This window comes from Thermothelomyces thermophilus, chromosome 1 (assembly GCF_000226095.1).
Source record: "Thermothelomyces thermophilus ATCC 42464 chromosome 1, complete sequence".
NCBI classification, from domain to species: domain Eukaryota; kingdom Fungi; phylum Ascomycota; class Sordariomycetes; order Sordariales; family Chaetomiaceae; genus Thermothelomyces; species Thermothelomyces thermophilus.
In genome coordinates this window covers 6,425,837-6,448,000 of record NC_016472.1, presented here as the reverse complement: position 1 = coordinate 6,448,000, position 22,164 = coordinate 6,425,837, and the positions used below count along the sequence as shown (strand labels likewise).

General features: G+C 57.2%; 9 protein-coding genes across 9 annotated transcripts; 6 read left to right on the top strand and 3 right to left on the bottom strand.

Moving 5' to 3' along the window:
- Window positions 1-842: 842 nt before the first annotated feature.
- On the top strand, window positions 843-6,086 carry MYCTH_2297482 (uncharacterized protein). Its single transcript, XM_003659870.1, has 4 exons — window positions 843-1,563; window positions 1,825-2,764; window positions 2,842-5,524; window positions 5,590-6,086. The coding sequence occupies exons 1-4, from the start codon at window positions 979-981 to the stop codon at window positions 5,798-5,800; spliced, it is 4,419 nt and encodes a 1,472-aa protein (XP_003659918.1). The 5' UTR covers window positions 843-978; the 3' UTR covers window positions 5,801-6,086.
- Window positions 6,087-6,645: 559 nt separating this feature from the next.
- On the bottom strand, window positions 6,646-7,833 carry MYCTH_2297479 (uncharacterized protein). The gene is made up of 2 exons (XM_003659869.1): window positions 7,549-7,833; window positions 6,646-7,486 (listed from the first exon to the last, which is right to left on the bottom strand). Exons 1-2 carry the CDS (start codon window positions 7,611-7,613, stop codon window positions 6,757-6,759), a joined length of 795 nt encoding a protein of 264 aa, XP_003659917.1. The 5' UTR covers window positions 7,614-7,833; the 3' UTR covers window positions 6,646-6,756.
- A 244-nt stretch (window positions 7,834-8,077) lies between these two features.
- MYCTH_2313891 (uncharacterized protein) lies at window positions 8,078-9,248 on the top strand. The gene is made up of 3 exons (XM_003659868.1): window positions 8,078-8,193; window positions 8,455-8,517; window positions 8,583-9,248. Exons 1-3 carry the CDS (start codon window positions 8,191-8,193, stop codon window positions 8,763-8,765), a joined length of 249 nt encoding a protein of 82 aa, XP_003659916.1. The 5' UTR covers window positions 8,078-8,190; the 3' UTR covers window positions 8,766-9,248.
- Window positions 9,249-9,923: 675 nt separating this feature from the next.
- On the top strand, window positions 9,924-11,466 carry MYCTH_2297477 (uncharacterized protein). The gene has a single exon (XM_003659867.1). The coding sequence runs from the start codon at window positions 10,213-10,215 to the stop codon at window positions 11,329-11,331; it is 1,119 nt and encodes a 372-aa protein (XP_003659915.1). The 5' UTR covers window positions 9,924-10,212; the 3' UTR covers window positions 11,332-11,466.
- On the bottom strand, window positions 11,467-13,299 carry MYCTH_2297476 (uncharacterized protein). The gene is made up of 2 exons (XM_003659866.1): window positions 12,999-13,299; window positions 11,467-12,850 (listed from the first exon to the last, which is right to left on the bottom strand). Exons 1-2 carry the CDS (start codon window positions 13,241-13,243, stop codon window positions 11,602-11,604), a joined length of 1,494 nt encoding a protein of 497 aa, XP_003659914.1. The 5' UTR covers window positions 13,244-13,299; the 3' UTR covers window positions 11,467-11,601.
- Window positions 13,300-13,697: 398 nt separating this feature from the next.
- On the top strand, window positions 13,698-15,902 carry MYCTH_2297473 (uncharacterized protein). Its single transcript, XM_003659865.1, has 3 exons — window positions 13,698-14,817; window positions 14,870-15,039; window positions 15,106-15,902. Exons 1-3 carry the CDS (start codon window positions 13,872-13,874, stop codon window positions 15,727-15,729), a joined length of 1,740 nt encoding a protein of 579 aa, XP_003659913.1. The 5' UTR covers window positions 13,698-13,871; the 3' UTR covers window positions 15,730-15,902.
- Window positions 15,903-16,298: 396 nt separating this feature from the next.
- On the bottom strand, window positions 16,299-17,651 carry MYCTH_2123570 (uncharacterized protein; the record flags this gene model as incomplete). Its single annotated transcript, XM_003659864.1, has 4 exons — window positions 16,299-16,484; window positions 16,690-17,098; window positions 17,243-17,435; window positions 17,465-17,651. 4 exons carry the CDS (start codon window positions 17,649-17,651, stop codon window positions 16,299-16,301), a joined length of 975 nt encoding a protein of 324 aa, XP_003659912.1.
- A 936-nt stretch (window positions 17,652-18,587) lies between these two features.
- On the top strand, window positions 18,588-20,754 carry MYCTH_2107379 (uncharacterized protein; the record flags this gene model as incomplete). The annotated part of the gene is made up of 3 exons (XM_003659863.1): window positions 18,588-19,594; window positions 19,656-20,122; window positions 20,402-20,754. The coding sequence occupies 3 exons, from the start codon at window positions 18,588-18,590 to the stop codon at window positions 20,752-20,754; spliced, it is 1,827 nt and encodes a 608-aa protein (XP_003659911.1).
- A 120-nt stretch (window positions 20,755-20,874) lies between these two features.
- Window positions 20,875-22,007, top strand: MYCTH_2297469 (uncharacterized protein). Its single transcript, XM_003659862.1, has 2 exons — window positions 20,875-21,451; window positions 21,563-22,007. Exons 1-2 carry the CDS (start codon window positions 21,176-21,178, stop codon window positions 21,932-21,934), a joined length of 648 nt encoding a protein of 215 aa, XP_003659910.1. The 5' UTR covers window positions 20,875-21,175; the 3' UTR covers window positions 21,935-22,007.
- Window positions 22,008-22,164: the final 157 nt, after the last annotated feature.

Below are 22,164 nucleotides of genomic sequence, written 5' to 3'. Positions count from 1 at the left end.
TGCTTTCGTCCGCCTATTCCTATATATATTTTCCACGCGCCGTAGGTACATAAATCTCTCGCCTCCTCTTGACCATTTACACCATGCATACGTTTCTAAACATGTGCTTGTGGGCACTCATCAAGGCAGCAATCAGCCTTAGAGGTTTTGCTGGCAACTTGACAACAAAGGGGGAGCAGAGCGTTTCGGTAGTACGGATAATGTATGTACAGTACTTGTCGAGTGCGGGCATTCATCATCCGTATATCCCATTGGCTGCTCCCTCCCATCCCGTCTGCATCAGCCGCGCCCATTTGGGGGAGGTTCCTCATACATACCGCAGTAAGCGAACTTTCCGCCTCTCCGTGTCGACCAATGCAGTGTGGACTTGTCGTTGAAGTTGGTGGGCGAATGCGACCGACTTCTTCTAAGTTGTCACGTGCTGCTAATTGTCTGGGGTCGGGCGCTTGCGAGGCTTTGGGATCTCCGTAATCCGTACGGAGTATCTGCAGTGTACGGAACTACGGACCCTGCTGTTGGCACTGGCGGGGTTGGTGAGGTCCACTCTTTTTGGGGGGCCTTGGGGTAAGGAGCGGGCGGTCTGCTCGGGTTACACTACACCCGCTGCAGCGAGCCAAGGCCGCGCACACCTGAGCTGTCGTGCCCGGAGTCGAGACCGAGCGCGCTGAACGACGTCAACCTGAGCCATCTCAGTCTCTCCACCCATTCTTGGTTCGCATCGGTTTGTCGCGCCGTTCCTTGCGCCGGCAATCCACTCCACATCTTCAGGCCTTTAGACTGGGCAATGATGCACGAGTTGTTTTCCATGCTCTTCATGCCTGTGTGTTGATTTCTCTGGCGCTCCGCGACTGCCGCTCCTATCACTTCCGACCGCGAACAGACGGGCCCGTCGTCGGCTCCTGCCAGCGACCATATTCGACCTAGGAAGTACGGCCGAGTTGTCGCTGGATCATGATTTCCTGCCTTTTTTAGTCAACCATGACGGCCATTTCCCTCGACGTGCCGCAGCCTGCCCAACTCGGCCGAGGGCAGGCCTCGGCTCAATTCTCGAGAGCCGCCACTCTTGCCGCGTCCTCACCGTCCCGACATCCTGGCTCCTTCTCTCGACAGACGACGCACGCCATGTCGTATCTCCAGGCCCAGTACGCCGAAGCGTCGGCATCGACATCGGCAGCGGCATCATCGTCGCAATCCAACAAGAACATGAATGGTGCTTCTTCGGCGCATGCTCCCGCGCTCGCTCCGGCGCGGCCGGGACAGCCGCTCGCAAATGACAGACCGGTCACGTCCCCGACCCCCGCCTCCACGCACCGCCCGTCCAGCGCCCCTGGGGACAATCAGGTTGCGGTCCCAAACAACCGTGCCGATTCCGGACCAGTCGAAGGAAATCGCTCTGCTGCCACGAGGCCAGCCAAACCTCCTTTGCTTCGATCCAAGAGTGAGCACCGCCCGCGTTTTGACGAGGCCGACGACAATGTTGAGGAAGAGTACTACGACCTGGGCGCCAGGCATGGATTCGAGGACCATTACCTGTCTGAAGACATCATCGCTCAACTCGCCAATGTAAGTGACATTTCAGTTACCGGGAGCGCGACCGTGGGGTGCGGATGTTATTTTGTCGGTCAATGCACCTTGACTCCTGCAAGTGCATACTTAACTCCGCGTCAACCCTGCATGAATTCTGGATGAATCCAGAGCGCTCCATGCCTGCTGTGGTTCGCGGTACTGTTCCCCCGCCTTGCCTCTCAGGGCAGCGGGTGCCGACGTCGACGGCCCAAAACATATCCGGAAACAGCCTGAGTCTTGGGGCTGATGCCTTTGCAGAATTGGTACATGTATTTCACCGACAAACGCCATGAGACGACGGGGAAGCCCAAGTCACCGGCCTTCGAACTTCAGGACTGGCGAATGCGCGATCGGCTCAAGACGGTTTCGGCTGCCATTGCCGTCTGCCTGAACATTGGCGTTGAGCCTCCAGACCAGCTGCGAACCACACCCGGAGCCAAGCTAGAGGCCTGGCAGGACCCAACCGTTCCGCCAGTCGGCAAAGCGTTGGAAAACATTGGCAAAGCTCTGCAGGCTCAATACGAGAACCTCGCCCTCCGAACTCGCTATAAGCAATACCTCGACCCGTCGATCGAGGAGACCAAGAAGTTCTGCATATCCCTTCGCCGGAACGCCAAGGATGAACGAGTTCTCTTCCACTATAACGGGCATGGAGTGCCCAAGCCGACCGCTTCTGGCGAGATCTGGGTCTTCAACAAAAACTATACCCAGTATATCCCGGTTTCGCTATATGACCTTCAGCAGTGGCTCCAGGCTCCCACGATTTTCGTTTGGGATTGCTCCGAGGCGGGGAACATCCTCAGAAACTACCACAAGTTCGTCGAGAAACATGAGCAAGAAGAGGAGGAGCAGATGCTCAAGGATCCGAATCATGAGAAGACGAATTACCGCCCCTACATACATCTGGCGGCCTGCGACTCCAAGGAGAACCTACCGACGAATCCCCTGCTGCCAGCCGATCTCTTTACTTGCTGCTTGACCACGCCGATTGAGATGGCTCTTTGGTTCTTTGTACTACAGAACCCGCTCAAAACCAATATCACCCCTGAGAGAGCTCGGAAGCTCCCGGGAAGGCTCCAGGAACGACGGACGCCCCTGGGAGAGCTGAACTGGATCTTCACGGCCATTACGGATACCATAGCCTGGACAACTCTCCCGCGTCCGCTGTTTCGCAAGTTCTTCCGACAAGACTTGATGGGTGAGCCTTTCTTCCTCCCAAGTTATCCTTCTTTTTTTTTTCCTGTGCTCTCCTAACTCCGTTGAACGCCTTTGCAGTGGCGGCTCTATTCCGCAACTTCCTCTTGGCACAGCGCATCATGCCAGTCTATGGGTGTACTCCCAAGTCCTACCCTGAGCTGCCGGACACCCGCCGGCACCCGCTCTGGGAGAGCTGGGACCTCGCGGTTGACATGGCGCTCGCGCAACTCCCCATGCTGGAACGGAGGGAGCAAGAGGGCATCCCGTACGAGTACGTCAACTCGACCTTCTTCACAGAACAGCTCACAGCTTTCGAGATCTACTTGACAAGGGGGGATGCCGTCTCGCAGAAGCCCCCAGAGCAACTTCCCGTGGTCCTCCAAGTCCTCCTCAGCCAGCAGCATCGACTACGAGCCTTGATCCTCTTGGGCAGATTCCTTGACCTCGGCCCCTGGGCAGTACAGCTGGCACTGAGCATAGGCATCTTTCCTTACGTGCTCAAATTGCTGCAATCGGCCGCGCAAGAACTCAAGCCAGTCATGGTTTTCATCTGGACTCGCGTGCTGGCTGTCGACATCTCGTGCCAGCAAGACCTTATCAAGGATAACGGCTATACCTATTTTGCGGCTATAATGAAGCCACAAGAGACGTTCCCGGTCGTTGGCGTTGTCGTCCTGGACGAACACAAGGCCATGTGCGCGTTCATCTTGGCGATGCTCTGCAAGGGCTTCAAGCCCGGTCAGATTGTCTGCAACTCAACCGACATCATGACCTACTGCCTTCATCATATTGAGCACCCCGAGAATCCTCTACTACGTCAATGGTCCTGTCTCTGCATCAGTCAGCTTTGGAGTGATCTTCCCGATGCGAAGTGGAGGGGCATCCGGGAGAACGCTCACCATAAGCTTTCCTACCTCATTAAGGATCACTGCCCCGAGGTTCGCGCCGCGATGGCGCACGCCATGACCACGTTTCTTGGCATCCCCGACCTCACCGATGAAGTGGCCAGGATTGAAGAGGGTATTGCTTGGGCCATGCTAGAGCTGGCTACGGACAGCAGCCCTATCGTTCGGAAAGAACTACTTGTCTTCTTTTCACACTTTGTTCTCCGCTACGAGAATAAGTTCCTCGTTGCTGCCTACGAGCAACTTCTTGAGGAGAAGGAGTACCAGCTCTTCCCTCCCCCGGAGGACGGATTGGACCACAAAATGGGTCTCCATTACGCGCGGCGCGAGAACCGTGAGCGGGACGGCACCATCTCGCCCAGTGCGTTTGGCGTGGCCCACGATTCGGTGTTTGCAGCATGCTGGAAGCACATCAACATCCTGAGCGTCGATCCCCACCCGGAGGTACAAAGGGACGCCACCATAATCATGGACTATGTCCACCACGCGCTGCTGCACTCTCCTGTGGGCGCTCAAGCGCAGTCTCTGATGGACGAGATCCTTCGCCGCTCTAGGAAAGTGTCGAGAGGCGACACGAGCCAGAGGACCACCGTGGCGGGCAGCCGTACCGCGGCGGCGCAGCCGATGCCGTCTCCCGGACTTCTCAAGCGGACCGCAAGCTACCTTTTTGGTCCCCTTATGGGAACGCTGGACGCATCCTCCAATGCTCCAACACTCCCCGCAACTCCCGGATTGCAAAGGTCATTCTCTCAGCGAAGTTGGAAGGGACCGAGCCTCGAAAACGCACCACCGGAGCAGCACGACCAGGCTGCGCCGCCATCAAACTATCATGTTGCGAACGAGCCGCTCTGTGCGGGTTACAAGGAACGCGACCCCAAGGAGACGCCCACCCTTCCCCTGGTCAGCACTTTTCTGGAATGGTCAACCGAGTACTTCCGAGAACCTCAAATGAAGGCACCCGAGGCAGAAGAACCAGGAAGCAACGAGTACAATGAGCGGCTCTGGCGGCGGTCTCGCAACGAAGCTGTTCTTAGAGAGACTCAGCCTCAAAAAACATACGCCAGGACACACAGATGGAATAGTCAGGCGGGAGTCATCGTAACTGGCTCACAGCCGTCGAAGATGACTTTCCACCAATTTGAAAACCACATCGCGGTTGCCGACGATGGGAACACTGTCACCATCTTGGATTGGAAGACCAATACCCGCAAGAGCCGCTTCTCGAACGGCAATCCAGAAGGTTCCAAGATCTCCGACATGCGGTTCATCAACGAGGACGACCAGGCACTCCTCATGACCGGTTCATCGGATGGCGTCATCCGTGTTTATAACAAGTACGACAGCGATGAGGGCGTGGAGCTTGCATCTTCGTGGCGCGCATTAACCCACATGGTTCCTTCCAATGTCAACTCCGGCATGGTGTTTGAGTGGCAGCAGGTCAACGGTCAGGTGCTGGTGGCCGGCGATGAGCGAGTCATCCGGATTTGGAACGCGGGCCACGAGATGTGCACACACGAAATCCCAGCGCGATCGGGCTCCTGCGTGACGTCGCTGACGTCGGATCAGATGACGGGCAACATCTTCGTCGCAGGCTTCGGTGACGGCGCCGTCCGCGTCTTCGACACGCGCTTGAAGCCGCAGGAGTCGATGGTCCGCAAGTGGAAGGACGAGAACAGGCAGTGGGTGCGCTCGGTGCATATGCAGCGCGGCGGTCAACGTGAGCTACTGTCTGCGAGCCGCAACGGCAAGGTGAACCTCTGGGATATTCGCATGGAGCAGCCCCTCAAGACGTTCCAGACAACCAAGGACGTGCTCCGAACGGCCAGCACGCATGAGCATTTACCTGTGTTTGCCATGTAAGTGTGACCATGGAGCACCGAACTTCTGCTTACGAGTTTCGGGCGACTAACTGTTTGATTAGCGGTACTTCTGCGCACCTCGTCAAGGTGTTCGACTTTGATGGGCATGAAATCACTCGCCTAGAGCCCTATTCAGGGTTCCTGGGCCACAAAGCTGCCCCGCTTGCGGCCACTGCTTTCCACCCGCACCGTATGCTCCTAGGTTGTGCCGCCCGCGGCGATAACCATGTCAGCCTGTACACTTGTGGCAACGAGCGGGTTGGGCCGTTCTGAGCACTGCTTTCTTTCACTTTTTCTCTTTCTTCCTCCCTTATCACATGCTTTCCCCATATCCTTTAGGTTGGCAAGGGCGCAGTCTCATTTGGCTCTTCTTTGGTTCGCTTCAGGCGTTTGGGAGATACACGGTTCTGGCGGGATATATATATATATATGTGTATATATACCTGGAGGCGTTTCGGGTATAACGAGAGGGGAAGCATGCTCGGGTTGGCTTCCGGATTCTCAACAGTGACATTATTTCTGACACAGTTACGACCCCCCACTAATCTAATACCTTCAACAATCCCTCTCTGTCTTTCGTTGGGTGGTCAACGTTGGAGATTGAGGCATGCTAGCTCGTCCTAAGTAGATGTCAAGGCGCGGAGTTGTTGTACCTTACTCTTCCCAGCTTTAGCCACGTTATAAATAGGCGCGACCGGCTTCTAGTTCCAATAGATATACAAATGTGGTAGCTATTGTAGGCGATTCCACTTAACAAACGCCTTTCGATATGTCACGCAGCTGGGTGGAAACGGGACCGCCCAGCTTGTGCTCTAGCTTTCGCTAGCTATCCTTGTGAGCCGAGTATGGCCGGACCATACCATGCGAAGCGCCACGGTGGCAGGGATGGAGATGGACTAAATCCCAGTTCAGCGAAGCCGTCGTGGCTGTATCGGGGCGAACTTGTCGAACACGCCCCCCCTTTTGACAACAGGAAGAGCGGCCTGACAATTTGGACAAGCTCGTAGTGCCAATCGCTTTGCCGCACGTCTTCCCAGCAGGGTAACTCACTCGGGAAGGAAGAAACCCACTAGTCAAACGAGCACATGGACACAGTTGATACAGTTGAGACCGCCTCTCCGCTTCGGCTGGACTGCGCCGGGCTAGCCCTGCGCTCTCTGGAACGAGCCCGCGATCTTACGGGGTAAGCTCGCGCCGAGTGAGTCACCCAGTCCCAACGGGCCGGCTGCTCAGTCCCAATCATCGTCGTCGTCATCGTCGTCATTTCGTTTCGCCGCAACCCTACTACTAGTCCTGATACCCCTGCTGCCACCCGCGGCGTTTTCCTCTTCGGCATCCTCCGCTGCCCTCCTCCGCTTGACCACTCGCAAGTCATCTTCCTTGACCGCGCCCACTTCGACGAGAATCTTGTCCAGATCGAGCATGCTCATGCGCACCCCGCCCACCGTCGCCAGGGTGACGATTTGCTTGACGATGTCACCTTTGTTGTAGACCAGGATTGTCGGGCAGTTTCGCTCCGGATAGCCCTCGATGGCCTTGTCGGCGGGCATCTCGCAGAACTTGACGTCTCCGTACTCGCGCGCCGCCTGGCGCCAGAGACCCGAGAGCACGCGCGACTCGACGTTGCTGCCCTGCGACGAAGTGAGGTTGACGAGCACGGGCCCGTTCTGCGACGCCTCGGTCACCTCGCGCGCGTAGTCGGGCTTGGAGATGGGGTAGACGGAGCCGTGGACCGACTTTTGCCGGAGCTCCGAGAGCTCCCGGATGCGCTTCTGGCGGTATTGCTCGAGAAAGGCCTCGTCTTCTTCGTCTTCGAGATCCGAGAGGTCGGAAAGGTCCTTGCCTTCGAGGCGGTTCTTGTGCGCCAGCCGGCGCGCTTCCAGAATGGCCTCCTCGATGAGCGGGGTAGGGGAGGGCGGCTTCTCCGGGATTATGCCGTGTTTGCGGAGAATGTCATTCCTGTGTGAGTGATCGCGTCAATATCGGAGAGCCAACTGAGACGCGAACGGGCCCGGTCTGACCATTCAGTGTCGGCGTTGGGGTCATCAATGGGAACGGCGATCCGTTGGTCTACGGGTGCTGCCATGGTGAGGGGCCCCTCTCGAGGAATATGTTATTATGCTGGGACCGGGCTTGTGGATCTTCTCGTTTGTCGAAGTGCACTTAAGTGGGTTGAGGTCGCCTCTCAATTCCGGATCCTAACGGCGCTCAGGCTCAAAGGTTATCGGATCCTGCTGCCTGAAGATGTCGTCAGAAAACACTCTCGCGCCGTCTGCAAGGTGAGTACGGCGTACGTAAGGCACGATGGCTCCGCTACCCAGCCGCAGATAACTTACCCCATTCTTGCATGCTTGATCAACCCCACCTTGAGTCAATCGCTCACTGCCCGAGAGGTTACTCCACTTTGGCTCGGCAGGGCAGGGGTAGAGCCACATCTCATTGGTCACGCGAGCAAGCCCTAACAGGCCGCTTTCGAAGGTAGCCAATTTTGCCTTTTGCTCCTCACAGACCCAAATTTTGCCTCTCGAACTTCGTTCCCGCTGGGTCCGCCTGAAAATCCCCTCCGCAACCATCAACGAGCCAGAGTCTGCCGCCAACTCCATCCAGATTTCATCAATCAAGCTACCGCTCGTCTTTTCGACATTCGGAAATAGTTAGTCAAGATGGTAAGTAAGGAGCCGGTCCTCTGCTGAATTTCCACGATACTGCGCGTTCGATGTCCCCCCCCCCGCGATACTACGAGCTCTGCATCTACACCATGCAGTGTTGGAAGGCCGAACTTGGAGCCGGATATCGGAATCCATCAACAAACAGCCTGAGTTTTGGGATCGATACGGATTGTTTTGCAGAGGAAAGAGGGGCATCGATGGGCAAACGAAAAATGCGATCATGAGCGAGGCGTCGTGCTGACGGATGATTTTGTGAAGGTTCTCGCCGTTGACCTCCTGAACCCCAGCCCGGCCGCCGAGGCCCGCAAGCACAAGCTCAAGGTACGCGACAAACCCGTTAAGAGCAATGCCCTTGTGCCGGCAATGTTGACAATTCCATTTCACAGACCCTTGTGCCTTCTCCTCGCTCCTTCTTCATGGACGTCAAGTGCCCGGGTTGCTTCACCATCACCACCGTCTTCTCACACGCCCAGACCGTCGTCATCTGCCAGGGCTGCACGACTGTCCTCTGCCAGCCGACCGGCGGGAAGGCCAGGCTCACCGAGGGCTGCTCGTTCCGGAGGAAGTAAGCGGTTCGCACGCGGCTGTTTTCTTTCTTTGGGCATCATGACATGGTAATGGGATCACCTCGGTATCTGCAAGGCTGGTTCGAGTTGGGCGTCTAGAACACATTACTCTCGGTCGTCAAATCAATCTCATTTGCGGATAGAAGATGGATTCGCCAACATTCACCCCGCACAACAACCTGGGAGGGCGTTTGGGGTCCGGATATCTTGCATCATCGACTTCTTCGACTTTCTCTCGATCTGCGTTTTCCGATCGTTCGTCTTGTCTTCTTGCTGTATAGGCAGGTGATACTGCATGGGAGGATCGCTGGCAGAAGCATTTTCACAAGTGTTTAGACTGTCGTGCCACGGGCGGGTGGCAAGGCTCTTCTAAACGCGAGGACGTGGATCGCTGAGGGCTGCCGAGAGGCTCGGTGCAGTTTGCAGAAACAAAATTGGGGGATCGTTGTTGCTTCGCGACGACAAATTGACGAGATTCCATGACCACTCTCGAAGCGTCAGATTGACATGATAGTGACTTTGCGGCACAGCTGGACCGCTTCTCCCTTTCCCAGAGATGCTCAGCGATCCCGGACGAGCTGGCTGACCGTTGTGTGAAGCCTCTCTCATGAGGGAGGAAAATGATTTTGACGAGCAGTGCGTCCTTGTTCTGATGTTTCGTAGCACCCAGCTTGCTCCGCTTGTGTGGAGAGTTGGACGGCGGAGAGTTTATTTTGGGAATGTTTTGCGACAGACCAGGCTAACTCTGGGCCAACTACTCCGTAGCTGTGCCAGAATGTCCGTTTCATGCAAGGAAGCGGCCACGTTTGGGGTCTGAGGTCTCGAAAGCTCGCACTAGTCGAATTCCGCACTTTCGTAATCCGTATGTGTTTGCACAATCTCAAGCAGGTACAAACTCTAAGACAAGGGGCAGCGGTGTTGGTTTCAGCAGAATCTCGGCCAACAGAATTGCAACACACTGTAACAGTATGTGGGAGTTGTTACGAATATAGCCCTCAGAAAACAAGAATCCTTATGTATGTACTGGGGCGGTGTGTAGTGCTCAAAATCGAATTTCAACTGCGCATTGAGAGAGTTGGCCATGTTCCGCTCCTTGCGGTGTCAAGATCTGCCGGGTACCTCCACGCAATACTATACTACTCGTATAGTGTAGCCTTTCCCCAGCCCCCTGCTTCTTGAACAACCAACCAATCATCTGCACGGAAATCCAATTAACGCGTCAAAACACGGTCGTTCGCGCCTTAATTCACCTCGACCCCAACGCGCCCAATTCCCAAATTGGTCAGTTCCCTTTCAGTGCAGCTCGCCCCAGCCTCTCTTTGCTTCCTTCCGTCAGCCTGCAATCGCAGCTAGCCCATCCACAACCTCTGCATCCCTACGATCCCAGGGCACTCCCCAATACGAAAGAAAGCTACTGAGCTTCGAGCCCACAACCCCAGCAACTCCAAACATGACGGGTCCTCGCACAAAGCGGCAATTTGCCGGCGCAGCCAGCGATCCCTCGCAGCGTTCCATAACGTCCTTCTTCCCAAGGACCGTTTCCTCGGCCGCCTCTGCCGATGCAGCTTCGAAACCAGTGAGCCACGGGGCCCTCGGTGGTCCTACTCTCCCGCCGCAAATTCAAACGGACCTCCTGAACGTCGGTATGCGCGTCCGCAAAGCCATTCCCGAGGGCTACAAGACAGGCGGTGCCTACAGCGCCTTCACGCTATGGGCCGAAGATAGCACCAGCGGCTCCGCCAACTCCCGCTCAACGACAACTACCCCCAGCACGACGTTCACCTCGACAATACGCGAACTCGAGCCTTTTTGCGGCCTCAACAAAGTGGGCGGCCTCGCCTACCAACCCGCCTATTACAGCAACAATCACGGCGCCGCAACTGCTGCCGATGACAACGACCTCGACTCCGTCCCCGGCCTAACCAGCAGCCAAGACACGGTCGCCAGCACAGCCTCGTCACAGACGACAGCTGGCTTCAGGTCTCTCAACATCTCGACTGCCACCACCACGGCCGCCGCCGCACTACCAAGTCGCAAACGCTTCTTCACCTCGGACGAGGAAGAAGCCGCCGACGATGCGCAGGCTGCAACTCTCCCCTACCGCGGCCCCACTCGCCTCAGCTGCGACAGCCAAGAATCGTGGCTCCTCGAAGAGGAGATCTCGCCACGGAGCCTGGTGCCGCCGGCGGGGCTGTGGGAGAATGCGCGGGTGCTGGCCGTGCCGAGGCGGTCGAAGCAGAAGCTGGCGGGCAGGAAGCGCCCGGGAGATGTCGGGCAGGAGAACGTCATGGTGTCGGTGCCGCAAGGGGGCCAGGACGGTAATGACTTTGAGGAGGCGGCCTTCTTGGACTACGGGTTGGCTGGGGATCTGAGAATGGAGATGGAGGAAGGGAGGAAGGGAAATTCACTGGATCATTACCGGGCTGGGCGGTACGGTACGACTGACGGAATTGGTTGGCGGTGGCCCCATCTGGACTCGTTGCATTTTGCAGCGTTACATGGCGTTTTACTGTTTGGTTTGGTTGGGACGACTCATTGGGCGGAGGGAAGAAGTTGCATTATACCATAGTTACGAGGCGGCTGTTTGGTGGGATTCTAGCATTGCGTTTCTGTTGTTGTCTCGCGAAACTAACTTGTATGAAGACGGCAAAGGCAAGGGCACTTTCAATTTTAATTACTGTTCGAGTACGCTTACAAACTAATAGCGTGGGCAAGTGAATTGAACGTTAGATGAACGATAAATCACCTTTGAGAAAAAAAGGTCGTACATGCGGTCGTGGTCCGCAGCTGACATGCGATATTGATGTAAAGACAAAGAGTTACAAATGTGGTTCCTGACTTACACTGCAGGGAATGGGTCCCGGAACTCGAGCAGGTCCCTCTGCCCGTAAAACTCACCAGCCACCGTGAGTATCATGTTCAGGGTCGCCCGCAGGTTAACTTGCGGATCGGTCCCTTCAGATACGGCGGCCTTATTCTCACCGTCCCCGCCCCGTTGGTGCTGACCTGCGTCTGCATCTGCAGGGGTTGGCAGCTCTTCGTCCTGTTGTACTTCAGGACTCCCCTCCTCAAGGCGCGCCAACAGTCGGGCCTTGGCTGCAGCGATGTCGGCCTCAAGGTCCTCGTTGCCAGCAGTTGTTGGCTGGTCGTCATCGGTGACTTCCCCGTCGTCTATGTTCATTTCCACCTCTCCATCTTTGTTTTCTTCGACCTTATTAGTCGCGACGTTGGCGCGTGCCTTGGACTCGGTCGGCAGAGGACCGGCGAGACCGCTCTCGCCATCCTCATCAACCACCATATCCCCGATGAATCCCTCCCCGCCGTTGTCGTCGTCCTTGTCGCCATCGTCATCATCGTCCTCATCCCCCTCAATGGTCCCTTCTAGGTCCCCGTCCACCTCCTCCTTCAGCGCCTCCATCTGTGCGATGCTCATCATCATCAGCACGGCCCTCTTGCCCAGCTCGCGCACCCACCCGACCTCGGCATAGTCCAGCTCGCCGCGGTCGGGCAGCCGCGCCAGCAGCGCCCAGATCCACCTGCTGGTCCGCTCGCGCAGCTCGTACCCGCGCCGGATGAACTTGCCGCCCAGGATGACGCGCAGCAGCTTCAGCACGCTCTGCCGGTTCAGCGCGGCGATCTGCACCGGCAGGGGGTCCGTGTGCCGGATGCGCCTGGTCCAGACGCGGAAGGTCCACGAGTTGGCGCCGAAGGAGCCAACCTCGGTGCCGTGGTCGCGCGGGAGGGCGGCGACGAGGGCGGGCGGCGGGGTCCGGTGCAGGAGCGCGCGGAGGGCGAGGAACTGGCGCGTGAGGGAGGCAAAGTAGGCCTTGCGGAGGGCAGCTTTCCGGGCGGCGACGCGGTCGGCTTCGGTGGCGGAGAGGACCTCGCCTTCTTCGTCCGAGGAGTCAACGGAAGGGTCGGGATCCGGGGCCGCTGTGTAGGCGCCGTCGTGGTAGTAGCCTCGCGAGTCGCCGACGCCGTTGGCGTAGATGCTGCGGTCGACCTCGTCGTCGCCTTGGAGGTGGGGAGGAAGCTGTGGCCCGACTTTGGGGGCCACTAGGACGTGGGGAACGCCGCTGGCTTCTTGTCTGCGAGATACTTACCATTAGCTTACCCGTCTATTTCTGCGCTTTTGTTTCATCATCAGTCTGCTGAGAAGCGGGCAGAATGGTTGTTGTTTTAGCAGATGTTGGATTGATGACGGGTGCAGTTGCAACACGGGGAAGTAAGACTTACCGGACAGCTCTCAAATAGGCTAATGCGTCGCTGTTCTCCTCGAATTCCAAGTCGTCATCGGATATTTGCGCAGAATCATCGTCGTCGAGCCCCGGGAATGCTGCACGCTGACCGTAAGTAGGATCGGGTTTGCCTTCTACTTGTTTCGGCCTCAAGCTCTGCTGCTCGCGTCGCCTCTTGCTCGACGACTGCGATGGCTCGCTATCGTCAGCAGCGACGGCATCGTGATCGCGCTTCGACCCCATCATGAGCGATACCTTCGAAGGCTCTTTGATGGATCATGCACTTTTGTTCATCTAAGTTCTGGCCCATTTCGGGAAACTGGATTGCTGGGTCGCGACTCGTGAGCAACGCCATGATCGCTTAGAAGGATATCGTTATCGCGTGGTGCACCTCGATAGATCCCTATCGCTTAGTTCAAAACTACTCGCAGTACGGATACAAAATAAGTGCTGCAGGTAGCGATATCTTCACCTGGCTCTCTTGAAAAAACTGACTCAGTGCAGACCTTGGCTGCTTTCAATGATGTCCATTGCATGTCAATTAACACCAGAAACATGCTCAATTTAATTGTATTCGCCTGAACATGCGTGTGTTCAGAGGCATACGCTTGTGCGCCCAGGGTTAGGGTTCCTCTCGCTGCTCGGCTTGATACCACGCGAGAGAAACTGCCCCTCGATGCCCCGCCAAAAAGATGCGTGCCCCTCAACCTGGTATCGTTCCAGGCCGAGATCTTCGGTGACTCGTCAAACTCGACTCGCACGAACGTTCGAGGTGCAAGACTACACGGCTTTCTTGGTGAACCCTACCGCTCCCCACCGATTCCGCGTCCGAGAGACCACGAGCACCTTCAAAACCCCAATCGACCCAAAAATGGCTGACCCTGCAGCGAACGCGACCCCCCCTCCGGCGGAGACTCCAGCTGCGGCTCCTGCTGCCGGGGTTGGTGAGGAAGGCGGCATCTCCAAGAAGGCTGCCAAGAAGGCAGAAGCCAAGGCCAAGAAGGAGGCAGAGAAGGCTCGCCGCGCCGCCGAACGGGCTGCTGCGGCTGCAGCGTCCAGTTCGGCGGCCCAGGCTGAAGATCTCGCCAAAGACAACTACGGCCAGGAGACTCACGAGACAAAGCTCTCCCCTGACGTGATCGAGATCAACCTGAAGACCCTCGGCGAGGAGCATGTGGGCAAGACGGTCGAGCTGCGCGCTTGGCTCCAGAATGCACGCATGCAGGGCGCCAAGATGGCCTTTGTTGAGTTGCGCGAGGAGGGTAACTGGTCGATCCAGGGTGTCGTGGCGGCCAACCCGGAGGGCACTCCCGTCAGTCGGCAGATGGTCAAGTGGGTGGGCGCTATCAACCCGGAGAGCTTCGTCGTCGTCGAGGCCAAGGTCCAGAAGCCCCTCGAGCCCGTCAAGAGCTGCCGCGTCTCCAACTACGAGCTGCACATCACCAAGTGCTTCGTCCACGCCGCCGCGCCGAACGTTCTGGGCATGACGCTTGCCGCGGCGAACCGACCGATCGCCAACTTCAGTGACGAGGAGCCGCCCGTCGAGCAGGAGGTTGAGAAGCTCAGCATCGCCGGCGAGGGCCCGGGCATCCCGGCTGCCACCATGCTTACCCATCTTGACAACATTGTCATGCATAAGCGATCGGCCGTGCAGCAGGCCATTGCCGACATTCGCGCGGAGATGAAGGAGCTATACCGTTCCTACCTCAGATCTCACGGCTTCAAGGAGTTTGAGCCCCCGTGCCTCATTGGCGCCGCGTCCGAGGGCGGCGCCAATGTGTTCCGCTTGCCCTACTTCGAAAAGGACGCCTACTTGGGTACGTGATTTGCGTTCTTACACTCTCTGGACTTGTGCTGATTCGCCCCAAGCGCAATCTCCACAGTTCTACAAGCAGATTGAGATCGCGGGCGGGCGAAAGCGGGTGTTCAGCATTGGCCCTGTTTTCAGAGCCGAGAACTCCAACACGCCGAGGCACATGACCGAGTTCACTGGTCTTGATATGGAGATGGAAATCAAGAAGGATTATCACGAGGTTGTGGTATGATAGAGACCTTTCCCCTTCACCATTTTTTTTTCGGCGGGCCCACTGAAACAAAACGCATAGTACATGCTTGAAGGTGTCCTGCTGTACATGTTCCGCGAGATCAAGGAGCGCTGCCGCGACGAGATCGCGCTCGTCCGCTCCGTATACCCGGCCGAGGAATTCCTCCTCCCGGAGCCGGGCAAGGAGGTCCGGCTGACCTTCGCCGAAGGGCAGAAGCTGCTCCGCGAGGAGGGCCCTGAGGAGTTCCGCAACGTCAGCGACGACGAGGACATGAGCACGCCGCAGGAGAAGGCGCTCGGCGCCATCATTCGCAAGAAATACAACACCGACTTCTACGTGCTCGACAAGTTCCCCGAGGGCGCCCGGCCCTTCTACGCCAAGGAGGACCCGACCAACCGCAAGGTGACCAACGCGTACGACCTGTTCATGCGCGGCCAGGAGATCTGCTCGGGCGGGCAGCGTATCAACGACCCCGTCGAGCTGGAGGCGCGCATCCGCACCAAGGGCATCGACCCGGCCAGCCCCGGTATCAAGGAGTACGTCGACATCTTCAGGCAGGCGGGCGTGCCTGCCCACGGCGGCGGAGGTATCGGCCTGGACCGCGTGGTGGCGTGGTACCTGAACCTGCCCAGCGTCCATCTCGCGGCTTTCTACCCCCGGACGCCGAAGAGGCTGCTCCCGTAAGGAAAGGGCTAGGTTTCTTCTTATTCCTTGTCCCCGTTTTAGCGCTACGCCGCTGAGGCTCCGCATCTGTCTGTCATGTGATATGGCTTGTGATGATGAGCGTGCGAAGTAAATAAAGGTCTTCTTAGGAATAGACTCCTGTGTGTGACATGTTATCACCGGACAAAGATAATGCGTCCCTGTGTGGTCAGTGGTAGATTCTGTTTCTGATGTTTGAAATCAGTCTTCCAAAAGAGCCCTGCTGCAGGTGACCATTCCATTTTGTCCAACTGCACTTAAACCAGCCGGCCGGTTCCTCCTTCCAGTTAATTTGTGACGAAGAGAGTTTCATAGAGTTCTCAGAAAGTACTCGGTATTAATTAGGCCACAATGGCACAGAAGCAGCTTCCTCTTGTGTAATCAAGTTTTTTCATAAGATTTTGACCACCGCAACCTCAGGAAGGTGAGTCACCGTGGATGACGCGAAGATGGGCATTTTCCAGCCTAAAGGTTTGGCCAAAAAGAGAAGAATGCAACACTCCAGATACGATGTGTATCTTGGGGAGTCAGAGGATAGCCGAGCTATGACTTCAGGCCCAAGTTTCACCCTTGAAGCATCGCCACTCGAAATACCGTTTTCCTTCGCCGTTGGCGTCCCTGGGAGCGCGACGGAACTCGTATGGCGAGTCCTCGTCCGAGATACCGCCGTGGTGGTATTTCTTTATGGTGGGGTAGCACTTGCTACAGACGTCGAAGTCGGGGCAGGAGGTGCATTTCTAGCAGTAGCCGAGGATGTCCTGGGCAGGAGAGGATGGTGAGCAGGTGTTTGTGTGTGCGTCAGTGCCGTGAAAGCAGAAAATGAGGAAACAAAAAGCAAAGAAGATCAAGGACGAACGAATGGGAAGAAGAACCATGGAGGGTGCGGACACTTACAGCCATGCAGACGTCACATCTAGCGCTAGCAACCGTATATCGACAAACAGGCTTGCCGGCATCATCTTTATCCAGGCGGAGGTCCTGGAGGAGCACCTCCAGGGCGCTGACTACCTCGTAGGCAGAGCTGCTGCGGCGGGCTAGGGTCAGCGGGCTGAGAGACTCAATAGCGTCTCTGTCTCCGTCATAGAGCCCGCACTCGACACGGGCATCGGCACCGCTCTCGATTAGGAGGCGGACGACGGCGGCGTGGTCGAGCAGGAAGCGGATCCCGCTCGGCTGCGACGAATTCTCCTTGAGCGACCACGACGCCTCAAAGTGGTTCCCCCACTCGTCCGGCGGCCGATTGCCCGTCACCTCGGCCGCGTACGTCTCGGTCTGCTCAATCGTCTTCGCGAACTTGCCGCCCGCCTGACCAATGATGCCGCCGCCGCCAACCCGACAGCCCTCCCAAGAACTCCCCCGCGCGGGTCACCAAAGCAGTCGTCTGCATCATTGTGTGCGTGGCGAAGGGGGCTATCTCATGGACCAGGGGCCCTGCCCCGGCGACGCCCGTCTTGCTCCGAAACTCAAAGTGAATACGCGCCCTCTTGATCCGCACCGAGGGTACGACAAGAAGCAGAAGCCGTAGACGAGCAGCGTCGACCGAGTGCCCGACACCCGGCTGAGAGTGCCGTGAACGATAGCCTTGGCCTCGCAGCCGACAAAGAAAGCCGGCCGTCTCCTGGATCCGGAGCTGTATCCCGTCACCACGTCGCGCTGCTTCTTCCCGGAGGTGTTGCTGGTTCGGAAGTCTGGGGAGAGGGGCGCGGAGAAGTGATACGGGATGCCCCATTTTCGTCAGCCTCGTTGCCCTCGGGACTTGGTAGGGCCGCCGGCCAGGGACCGGATTTACGCGTGCTTACCTCCTTCTTGTCCAATCCGTTCCAGATTGAGCCGGAAGTAGGTAGGATCGGGCGAACTTGCAGCCGCCCCTTGGTCGTCGCGGTCGTCTTATTCTTCCTCTTCATCGCTGTTCATCCAAAACTCGGACTCGTCCACAATTTCTGTCATGCCAACGCACGGCTATTCACGAGCAGTCCCAGAAGAAGTGGCACAAGCGGTCTGGCCGAATTCTCAGACAGCTGCTCCGGAGCAGGCGACAACCCAGTAAGCCAAGTGGCAGGGTCTCTTTTATCTTCCCAGCACGCACGCTTCCCGTTCAGCTGCATCCAGATAAGTGGTGGTGCAGAAAGCTCTGGATCTGACAGGGGAAGTTGAAAGGGAGGAAGAGGGTTTTTGCCCCGGGGGGGGGGGGGGGGGAAAGCATATTGTCACACCCGAAAGTTCCTCAGAGCGCTACATCCCACAGCCACTGTGTTGGTTGGGCATACACTAGGCTGTGGCTATCACGGTCTTGCTTCTTTTCCCGTCGCCCCTCTCACGCATATGCATACATGTTATGCACGGGCGATGTACTGTATGTACTGTACATGTATGTATTTAGCCCCCCCCTACCGAACCCCAACCTTTCCCCCTTCCCACACCTCCCCCACCACCACTTCCTCTCCCAACTCGATTTCCCGCCAGATTACCCAGACTTTTGGCCGATGCCCCGTCGCTTCGCTTCCGGTGATCGGGCAAGGAATGTTGAGGGAATGTTTCTCCGCCTGGGAATAGGTTGTCAATGGTGGCAATCTGCACCTGCGCCTTTCCAGTAATAGGAGCAGAACAGCTGCGACCACTTCCCAGCAAGCGTTCAGCACTGAAACTTATTAGCCATTACTCGCCTGGTCCATGAAGGAGGAGTTGGCTGTCAAGTACATACACTCCCGCATTCACTTATCCCGTCCCGCCTTCCCACCTCTCTCTCCAGTTTTAACTGTGCTTATCCACAGGAGCACGCTTCGCCAACAAAAAACATATCTGAATATGGCGGGGAACGAGTTGACGAAGTCGTCTATGATATGGACGACGAGGATGAGCTTGACATGTCTTTATCAGATCAAGAGGAGCGAGACGACCGCGGCGGTGCTGGCTTTCACGCCTTACAAGCCCAGGACAGCGACCAAGCAGTATGGCTCGCGTGGGAGCTGGGGCGTCAGTTAAAAGACGTCATGGACCTCCTCGAAAGAAAACTACGCACGTGGGACGACAGCCAAGGGCCAAGCGATGTAGAGCCCCTTGAACCGTACAAGAAGAAGGCACTGTTAATGGGCAGAGGTGCGGAGCCCACCCGAGCAACGGCGCTGCATATCATGGTCAGTAACTACGTACTCGACAGCTACGACAAGTTTCCTGACGAGATCATAAGGCCCATGATCCGCGATTTCCTCTCAGAGTACCTCGCATCCTGGGACAAGACCGAGACGGAGGAAGAGAAGAAGGACAAGAGGAAAGAGGAGCCAATCTTGAAGGTAGCCATCAAGCTGCGCGACAATGACGGCTTTGTCCAGCAGATCAGGGAGTCCTGCCCAACAGAACACCTGGCAGCTCTCCTCGCCGACCAAGACGGCGACGGGCAAAACGCTCTGCACCACATCTTCACCTGGCCCGACGACAAGCCGAGGAGCAGAACAGAGGCCGACGCCAAAAGAGTCCTGACACGAGCGCAGGAGCTCGTCCCCCTGGCGACGGCCGAAATGCTGGCTGCCAAGGACAAGGACGGGAACACGCCCATCCACTATGCGGCCGACTCCCGACAGTGCCTCTGCCGGGGCGACGACTACGTCGACCTGTTCACGAAGATGGTGGAAAAAGCTGACACGCTCATGAAGGCCGACAAAGCCTTCAGCAACAATGACGAATCCCCAATAACATATGCGCAACGCATCTGGCGCCGCCTTCTGGAGATGAGAAAGCGCGAGAAGAAGGACCGTGACGGGATCCAAGAAGCACCAGCCACCACCACCATCATCACGCCGTCCGCCTTCTCCACGGACCCAAAACGGGTCGCTTTATCAACGGACTTCAAGTCCCAGAAGCTCCAGCAGCGCCCCCATTACCCCACAAATTACAGAGAGACCTACCGACAGCCCAACAACGTGGAAAGACCCCAAGGACAGCTCGCACTGGATCGTGAAACTGGGCCGGTCCAACACCGGACTGGAGGGAGGAGGAGGAGGAGGAGGAGATAGAACCGTCGATGGCGGCACTGTGTCATCCAGCAAGAGCAATATCAAGAAGACGCTCGAGGGCCGTAACTCTCGTCGCATGTCGATAGCTGACGGGACCAAAGAAGGGTTTCTGAGCGACTTGAAAAGGATGCCACCGCCACCGCCAGTGACCCCAATGACGTCTCAGAAAAAGCAACCTATAGATCTCAAGGGAGCAAAGAATGTCATGGTCAAGTCGACTGGCACGGGAAACAACGCAGCAGCCGGTGCTACCAAGAAACAGCCGGGGGCTTACCTGAAGATCCAGGAGTTTCTCGAGCTGCACTACATCCGCAATCGGCCCGACATGGAAGCCCGCGATTTGATCTACGGCAAGGATGCTTCTGGTGGGTTGTCCATTCCTTCTCACTGTACTCTCGTGCAGAGCCTGGGCCCCTCCCCCTGAGGGCCCCAGAGCCAGGCCGACATGCGAAAGAGAATACAGCGTGCTTAGAATGCTCCGGTTGCGCTAACCTGGCCGTTTTTGTGCTGGTTGGGTTGGAACCAGACATCAATCTCTACTTCGACGCATCGGGTCACAGTCGGGCCGACAGCATCATCACCCTGATTGAGCGCATGTCGGCGGGCGGCTTCCAGAAAACCCTGTCCTACGTCTACATTCCCAGCCTGGACCATGGCCAGGGCGGCAGCGACAGCCCCGGGACGCGCCCGGAACGGAGGGCTTACGGAGCAAGCACAGGAACCACGCGAGAACCCCAACATGGGCCGCAGCGACCTGGTCAGCGTGTTTGACAAACTGTCCAAGTGCGGTGTGAAACGCATCCTCCGGCTGCAGGTCGATGACCTGAAGCCGCCCGCACACACCGACGCGGCCATTGAGCTGGCCCTCAAGGGTATCGAGTCCCTTCAGCTTCCGCAGGGTCGTGAAACCGCCATCGTTTTCTCCTCGTGGCGTAACCAGGCCCCAGCCGAAGAGAGGCAGAAATCCCGGGAGCCGATCCTGGTGGAAAACTGGTGAGAGCACCGTTCCTTACTTTTCGGTGCTAGAAAAGACCTCTGCCTACTTGTCCGGTTAGGTTAGCATAATTAGCAAGGCCAGGAGTACATGCATACTTACCAATGGCCTCGCCTTACAGGGACTGGCGGAAGCCCGACCTGAGTTCAGACGTCATTTTCTTCGCCGCGCCGCAAGTCGAACATGTCAACCTGTACTGGAGCGGGAACCAGACAATGTTAAAGGGCTAGGGAAGTGCCAACGGTCTCCCTAGGCTGACCAAGCTGTAGACCCTCAAGTTCTATGCTGCACCGGTATGCTCATGACCCAAGTTCGCCCAAAGCGCGTGGTTGCGAAGGTTTCCTAGAGATATGATATAAACATCAATGATCGTATCAAATGATGATGCTCATGAGGATTTCAGGGACTAGAGAGTGCCGCAAGAATGGATAAGATGATCGAAATATTCAAAAACGACCTCGCCTCAAACAGCAGGGGGAGAATCGATGTCAAAGTCGCTCGGAGACTGAAGTGGCTGGTCGCTAACCAAACCGGCAACGAAGAGCAGAGCGATGCGACTGGTAACCCAGCCGAAAGTAGCCCGCTCACCATAGCCCAGAGACAGCACGTCTGGGTCACGACGATGGACAGGTTTAGAAAATCGCTAGGGATTGTACTCAGAGAGATTGGTGTCAAAATAGAGGAACCCAGCAAGATCAAGGTAAGCACGGGGGAAAAAAATATAACGAGTTCATTGTCAAGAGGCCCATGGCAGCAAGCGAACTCGCAAGATTGGACGGTCTACTGATGATATGGCGTTCGCACGAAACAGCTCGCTTTGATCGACGACGGGGTTGACATCGATCACCTTCGTACCTACAACGGCATCGTCACCGCCAGGGGTAGGAGCTACTACCCGCCGAGCGGGCACGCGGAGAATCCGTGGCACCGCTCCGCCGACGGTCACGGCACCGTCATGGCCAACATGATCGCGCGCATCAACCCCTGGGTTTCCGTCCAGGTGCTGAGAGTCCACAGCAAGCGGCTGCCCAACGGCGACCGCACCATCTTTGCCGAGAGCGCGGCCAAGGCGATCCGGGGCGCCATCCGGCGCGGGTTGGACATCATCTCCATCTCGTGGACCTTCAAGAGCAAGAAGCCGAGAGAGCAGCATGACGACCGCGACCTGGGAGCGACCAGGTAGCCGCCGGACCCGGAAACCGCTGCCATCACGGAGCTCGAGGCGGCCATCAGAGAGGGGGTGAGGGAAAAGATACTGATCTTCTGCTCGGCGAGCGACCAGTTCGGCGAGAGCGCCAAGGATTCGCTGCCGTATCGCCAGGCGCCCGACTACGTCTTCCGCATCGGCGCCGCGCTGGCACACGGCGAGTCGGCGCCCCAGATCGAGGACAAGGCCTTTGCCAACATCGGAAC

Excerpts from the sequence above, each read along its gene's own strand:
- MYCTH_2313891 (XM_003659868.1), top strand. Across the intron at positions 8,518-8,582 it reads CCCGCAAGCACAAGCTCAAG|ACCCTTGTGCCTTCTCCTCG; the intron begins GTACGCGACAAA and ends TCCATTTCACAG.
- MYCTH_2297473 (XM_003659865.1), top strand. The coding sequence starts at position 13,872 with ATGGCTGACCCTGCAGCGAACGCGACCCCCCCTCCGGCGGAGACTCCA. Across the intron at positions 14,818-14,869 it reads CGAAAAGGACGCCTACTTGG|CGCAATCTCCACAGTTCTAC; the intron begins GTACGTGATTTG and ends ATTCGCCCCAAG. Across the intron at positions 15,040-15,105 it reads AGGATTATCACGAGGTTGTG|TACATGCTTGAAGGTGTCCT; the intron begins GTATGATAGAGA and ends CAAAACGCATAG.
- MYCTH_2297479 (XM_003659869.1), bottom strand. The coding sequence starts at position 7,613 with ATGGCAGCACCCGTAGACCAACGGATCGCCGTTCCCATTGATGACCCC. Across the intron at positions 7,487-7,548 it reads CCCAACGCCGACACTGAATG|GAATGACATTCTCCGCAAAC; the intron begins GTCAGACCGGGC and ends TCACTCACACAG.
- MYCTH_2297477 (XM_003659867.1), top strand. The coding sequence starts at position 10,213 with ATGACGGGTCCTCGCACAAAGCGGCAATTTGCCGGCGCAGCCAGCGAT.
- MYCTH_2297482 (XM_003659870.1), top strand. The coding sequence starts at position 979 with ATGACGGCCATTTCCCTCGACGTGCCGCAGCCTGCCCAACTCGGCCGA. Across the intron at positions 1,564-1,824 it reads TCATCGCTCAACTCGCCAAT|AATTGGTACATGTATTTCAC; the intron begins GTAAGTGACATT and ends ATGCCTTTGCAG. Across the intron at positions 5,525-5,589 it reads CATTTACCTGTGTTTGCCAT|CGGTACTTCTGCGCACCTCG; the intron begins GTAAGTGTGACC and ends CTGTTTGATTAG.
- MYCTH_2297469 (XM_003659862.1), top strand. The coding sequence starts at position 21,176 with ATGGATAAGATGATCGAAATATTCAAAAACGACCTCGCCTCAAACAGC. Across the intron at positions 21,452-21,562 it reads AGGAACCCAGCAAGATCAAG|CTCGCTTTGATCGACGACGG; the intron begins GTAAGCACGGGG and ends CGCACGAAACAG.
- MYCTH_2297476 (XM_003659866.1), bottom strand. The coding sequence starts at position 13,243 with ATGGGGTCGAAGCGCGATCACGATGCCGTCGCTGCTGACGATAGCGAG. Across the intron at positions 12,851-12,998 it reads GCCTATTTGAGAGCTGTCCG|ACAAGAAGCCAGCGGCGTTC; the intron begins GTAAGTCTTACT and ends AGTATCTCGCAG.